The 6,474-nt window shown below is 37.7% G+C and overlaps 1 protein-coding gene across 1 annotated transcript; it reads right to left on the reverse strand.

The window, feature by feature from the left end:
* Nucleotides 1–4,961: 4,961 nt before the first annotated feature.
* On the reverse strand, nt 4,962–5,701 carry LOC122735418 (40S ribosomal protein S3-like). The gene has a single exon (XM_043976960.1). The coding sequence runs from the start codon at nt 5,699–5,701 to the stop codon at nt 4,985–4,987; it is 717 nt and encodes a 238-aa protein (XP_043832895.1). The 3' UTR covers nt 4,962–4,984.
* Between the last annotated feature and the right edge of the window lie 773 nt (nt 5,702–6,474).

Below are 6,474 nucleotides of genomic sequence, written 5' to 3' on the forward strand. Positions count from 1 at the left end.
AATTCAAGGGACCAAAACAGATATGGAATAAAGTATAGTGAATCAAGGGTCTCCTGGCATCAGGAAGACCTAGAAACAAATTTTGACTTTGACATATTATAGGACCAAAAATAAAAGGCCAAATAATTATGTACCCTTATTTTATCCATAATTGCATGGATTGTAGTGACCATTTCTGGGTCTCAGTTTTCACATGTATAAAATGAAAATAAATATACTAGGTGAAGTCTGAAATCCTTCCTAGCTAAAAAATCTTATGAGCAAATGAGTTTAGTATTTTAGCATAATCATCAGGCTTTAGGGATTGCATTTTCCTCTTCTCTTTCAGGGCTAATGTATTTAATTCTCATGAAAAAATGAAATTCCAAGCTACATTATAGTTACAAATTACACCAACTATATTCAAAGAAACATCCTATTTCCAAGAGGCCTAGTTGTACTACTGAATCAGATGCTAATTTTTTATTCAGATTCAACTAAGGTACAATATCACATGAAATATAGATTACGGCTGAAAGTGCAATTACTGTAATTATGGTGATGACTATTTTATGGAAACAGGCATTCATATTTGTCTGGAGTTGTCTATGTTTTCCCTCCTGGTATTTTTGTTCTTTTTAAAATCAATATTAACCATTGACTTTAAGATTTTGCTTCAAATCTCTAAGTCACTTTTTAATTGCCCATCTTGTTTAGTTGGTCACAATTCAAAAGGCAATCTCAAGTCCTCTTGAGAAGAAAGAATTAACAAAAAAAAGCACCCTTGTCATGTCTAGATGCTACAACAAGAAAACATATACCACTCCAAAAAAGAGGAAATTTCATTCTGACATTTGGGTATATCAGCTAAAAATCCATAGTAGTATTGAAAAAAGGGTCAAACACACAGACCACAGACTGCATGCAGCCCACATACTCTAGATTAAAAGGGAGTTTAAAAATAATTAATAAAAATATAATAAACCATAGATAATATTGCATTTTAAAATTAGGACAATATGTGCCCCACAGGGATGATTATATATGGTTTAGTGGCCCCATTTCTATATATGTTTGATACCAGTGGCCTAGCACACCTCTGTATAAGGATGATGAAGGACTCCAACTTCTTAACATTTAAGGATTAGTTCAAGAAAATGGAGATCCGGGGCAGCTAGGTGGCACAGTGGATAGAGCACTAGCCCTGGATTCAGGAGGACCTGAGTTCAAATGTAGCCTCAGACACTTAACCCTTACTAGCTGTGTGACCCTGAGCAAGTCACTTAACCCAATTGCCTCATCCAAAAACAATAAAACAAAAAGACAAAACAAAACAAAAAAATAGAGATCCTAGTAGAAGAGAAAACTCAGAATATAAGGGAGGAGGTGTGTGTATATTAGTGTTTGGGGGTGCCAGTGGGCAATGATTGTTCTTTTCAGGAATTTGAAGAGATACAAAATACAAAAGGGGTTAGGACCCAAATAAAAATGAATGAACAGACTATTAGCAATGCACAAAAGTTATAAATTGACAAATATGAACTTGATTAAGAAAAGGAAAAACTTTTCTAACCATAAAATTTATCCAAAAGTGGAATGGGTTACCTTGAAAGGTAGTGAGCTTCCCATCATTAGATATCTTTAAGTTGAGTTTTGAATGCCTTTTTATGTTTTTATATATACATACACATATGTATATGTACATGTATATGTATATATATGCACATATACACATACATTATATATATAGTAGTGATATTTTTTGCATGTGTGTCTCTGTGTATGTCATAGTCATCATTTCTGTCATGTCTGATTGTGAATCCATATGAGGTTTTCTTGGCAAAGATACTGGATTGGTTTTCCATTTCCTTCTACACATCATTTTACAGATGACAAAACGGAAGCAAAGTTAAGTGACTTTCCCAAGGTCATACAGCTAATAGGTGTCTTAAGACAAATTTGAACTCATGTCTTCCTGAATCCAGGACTAATGATCCATCCACAGGGCCCTTGAGTTAGACTAGAAGAACACAAAGTCTCTTCCAACTTTAAGATTCTGTGCCACCTATGTAAGCAGTTCTGCTCTTAGTTAGTTTGAGAGTTTGTCTTCTATGGAAATGAATTTATGTCCAACTGGTTAAAAACTGGCGGGAGATTTGGACTGCAAGACATGACTGGAATCCAAGGATAACTGTCGGAGAAGATGAAAACTCCTCATCTAATATTAGTATTCCTCTAGGATAGGAGTCCATTGGCCAAGAAAGGCAGTGCCCCTCTGTCGATAGCCAGGATGTTTTCCCCTGTAAAAAAAAAATACTTTTGTCTTCGATTTACATCAGGCCATAGATCACTTATCTAGTTAAGTTTGCTGACATGTGCAATGTATTTTACCCTCATGCTGAGGAAAAGTCTCATTGGAATACAATAGTACCAAGTAGTCACAAAAGGAGAAAACTACCAGAGGAGGTCTAATTGCATTTATAGATACAACATAGATAAGAAACCTACTTCTGAAAAAAAATCATCAGGCCTTGATATCTAGACATTATCTCTTCTTCCCCTATCTTTTATTATCCCTAGTTTCTTTTTTTGGTGTTTAGCATCCAATGAATTCCAGCAGAAAGGAACTGTTTCTGTTAAGTTCCTACCATGTACCACATACTATGATATGCATTTTGCAAATATCTTATTTGATCCTTACAACAGCCCTGAGAGGTGGGTACTGTTGTGATGAGTGCATTTGTGAATGAGTACACTAACTACCTTGACTTGCTTGAGCTCCCTGATTATCCAGGTAACCAAGAAGACCTGTGAGGACTGGCTGTATCGATTAAGGAACATACAAAATTACTTGATAATCCTTTTCAGTGACCAGAGTAAATCTAGCTGGACATGCAGAAAATTAGTAACACCAAAGCCAATTAAGCTCATACCAGCTTTGAAGCAAATCCTGAACCATTTGTGGTGGTTGGTGGTTTATGGACCTTTAAGATACATACCTATCTTCAAAGACTAATCTGACTACAAGTTATGGGACCATGAATATATTCTGCTTATGGTCTTTTTGGAGATAGCTTTATCCCCTAAATTTGGTTATCAGTTCTCAGAATTATCCTGGTTTTTTGACAGATCTCCTTATTGAGACAACTCCTAATCAAGCTTTGAACTATGAACTGTTTATCAGCAAGGATACCTTCTGATTTTTGTATGAAAGGCCACACCCTTGATCCCTGGAATACCTCACTCCCTCTGCCCTTGGGAATGGGACCCACTGACTCATTCCTTTCTAAGCCCATCTTTCTGTCCAAAATTCATTACCTACCTTTGTTTAAAATGCATATAAACCTATGCAATCTATTACCTGGTGTCAAATTCAGAATAGTCTGGGTACCCATTTGGTATGTTATTTTTTTTTTCCTTTTCTTCCATGCTTAATAAAAACCTTTCTTTAGTTTCATAGACCTTGTCTTTCTCTGGTTTCCTTCTTTTTTTAGGAAGAAGGGAATTTAAATATCACAAACTGGCCTTTACATTCTCTGTCTTCCCCTTTGGGGGAAAAAGACATCTAAATTCTATCAAGAGAGTGTTTGCCTTGGTTTACAATTATTGATCCTATTCTATTGTCGAGGAAACTGAGCCCTACAGCAATTCACTGACTTGCCCATGAAGCTGAGTTTGAACTAATTTTGTAACTTCCAGCCTAGCACTCTAATTATTACAACACCCAACACTGTTCTATTGTTATAATATAATGCAAGCTCCTTGATGGTAGGGTATTTTCTTTCCTTCCTCTCTCCCTCCCTCCCTTCCTTCTTTCCTCCCTTCTTCCCTTCTTTCCTTCCTTCCATTATGGAAGGATTATGGGCCTTCCTGGAAACCTCAGGAGGTTTCCCTTGAAATCAAGTAGGCCTCTCCTGGAGCTCAATCAAGGACATACAAAAGAGATAAGCAGCACCAAATTGAACTGAGCATGCTCCAGGACCACCACCCTGCATTCCAGTCCTCCTGAGCAGCTGGATGAGGTAATCCTGTTGGGAGTGACTACACCAGGAGAAGACCACCTGAAACTGCCCACCAGCAGACTGCTTGGATCCACCAGGATGGAGTTAACGCCCATCACCAGATTGCTCATGACTAGTCATCACCTACCTCAGCCTACCACCAGAGCACCCCCAACCCATCACCCAATAAGGAACATTCTTACCCACTCCATCTGAACTCTATAAAAGTGCGCTCCCCAAGCTAGTCAGGGAGGAAAGTGTTTTGTTTCTCCAAAACCTTCCTCCTGGCCAGTTTCTCTTGTACCCCAATAAAGCTGTTCTTTTATTCCTAAATAGGACTTGTGCAAGAGTGTAATTCTTTACAGAGGAATCATAAGGACTCATGTGCTTTCTCCCCATATCACTTCCTTCCTTCCTTCCTCCATCATTCCCTCCATTTCTCCTTCCTTCCTTCCTTTTTTTTCCTTACTCCCTTCCTTAACTTATAACATAAGGACTTATAAACAATATACCCCAACTGATGTTTACTGGACTGATCAACTAATTTCTTTTCTATTGTGTATAGACAAATCAATCAATAAGTGTTAAATAAGCACCTTATATGTGGTAGACACCAAAGATTAGAAAAATGAAATGGAGAACAACATGCTTTTTAGAATCCCAAAGCAATCATTAGCAACACTATTAATATTTTCTTACATTTAAGTAGCAGAATTTTTAGAGAATTTTCTTCATGAAACTTCTTGAGAAAGCTATTCCTAGTACAAGTGTTACTATTTTATTTAGGGGACATTAGCCTCAAGAATACCTTCACATTATATTTCCAAACAACCTTTCTAGAAAGGCTTCACATTCTATTCCATCTTCTATCTGTTTGATATCTTATACAGGATATCTCTCATTCTTTTTGTTTGTTTGTTTGTTTTGTTTTGTTTTGAAAAAGATTTTATTAAAGATATTTATAGAAGAGCTTTGGGCACACCATTCCAGATGTCAGAGTCCTGTTATGCAGTGGGCACTGGCTGGGCCATAGCAGGTTGCTCTGCCTTCCTACTCTTCTGCTCTGAGATGGGGGTGGTAGGAAGAATCTCATCCTTGGGCTCTACAATGTTCACATGGTCAGGCAGGGGCTTCTTGGGGCCAATCTTGACACTTGGGTCCCAGGGCAACATGATTTTGACTTTAATTCCCAATATACCCTGTCTTAGGAGGACATGGTGCACAGCTATGTTGACGTAATAGTTGACAGGGTCTCCACTGTGGATCATCAGACCATCCACAAAGGTCATGGACTTGGCCCACTGGCCTCTGAGTTTACCAGACACCACCACTTCACATCCCTTTGATCCACTCTCCATAATGAAGCAGGCTCTACACACAGCAAGGCCTCCCAGCAGTTTGTAACATAGGAACTTAGCCTGAGCAATAGCATAGAGACCTCTGGCGGTCACCTTCTCTGGGTACAGCTCTACACTGACTTCTGGGAAGCCAAACCTTTTCTGCACTATAGCTGTCAGTTCACGAATCTGGTGACCCTTCTCCCCAGGGACATTCTGAGTCCTGGTAGCCAAGATGATGATTTCAGTCCTGGTTGGGGTAACTTGCACCTCCACCCCAGAATAGCCATTTTCAGCCAGCTCCCTGGTGAGAAACTCATTCAGTTCAGCTTTAAAGATGCCATCATCAACAAACTTCCTCTTCTTGGAGATCTGCACCGCCATCTTGCACTGACGGAAAGCCATCTCTCATTCTTGATGTGTTCTTTCTTCTCACTTCTACACCATGGAATCCATACAGCCAGTTAACATTAACTCCATTCAATATCTCTTTTTACCAAAAGCATTTCTTAATGCCCTTTAGGTGTCATTAATTCATGTTCCACTTATCAAATTATTTTATATTTATTCTCAATATGTTTTGTATGTATTATATAAGTAAATTGTGTTTCTTCCTATACAAGGTAAGCTTCTTGAGGGTAGGCACAATTAAAAAAAAATTTTTTGGCTTTATATTCACAAGGCACAGTGGCTAAACCATATTAGCTTCATATTACTTTCTTCTTAAACTGAATTGAATTATGTCACTTTGGTAGCTAGTAATTGGTAGAAAGGGGTCTGAACCAAGGTTAAGAACATACATGTTATCTACTCACATGTATATATGCACACACGTGTACAACATAACACTCACCTATATATACACATTTATGTATGTGTAAGTATGCATCACATATCACACATATCACATGTGCATATATGCATGCTAAATACATATACAGCCTATATATGTGTACAAATATGTATGTTAAATTAATTTGCGGCTAGACTTATATCTATATTATTTATGCCTATCTACATACTCAATTTATACAATGCATAAAGACACACATATGTATACAAACATGTATATGTACACATATGCATATGTGTGTGATACCTTCCCAACTAGGTTATATCCCCTGAGTAGATGGACTTTGTCCATGACATATGAAGAT

The sequence above is a fragment of the Dromiciops gliroides genome, chromosome 1, assembly GCF_019393635.1.
Source record: "Dromiciops gliroides isolate mDroGli1 chromosome 1, mDroGli1.pri, whole genome shotgun sequence".
NCBI classification, from domain to species: Eukaryota; Metazoa; Chordata; class Mammalia; order Microbiotheria; family Microbiotheriidae; genus Dromiciops; species Dromiciops gliroides.

Coding starts and splice junctions, on each gene's coding strand:
- LOC122735418 (XM_043976960.1), bottom strand. CDS start 5,701: ATGGCGGTGCAGATCTCCAAGAAGAGGAAGTTTGTTGATGATGGCATC.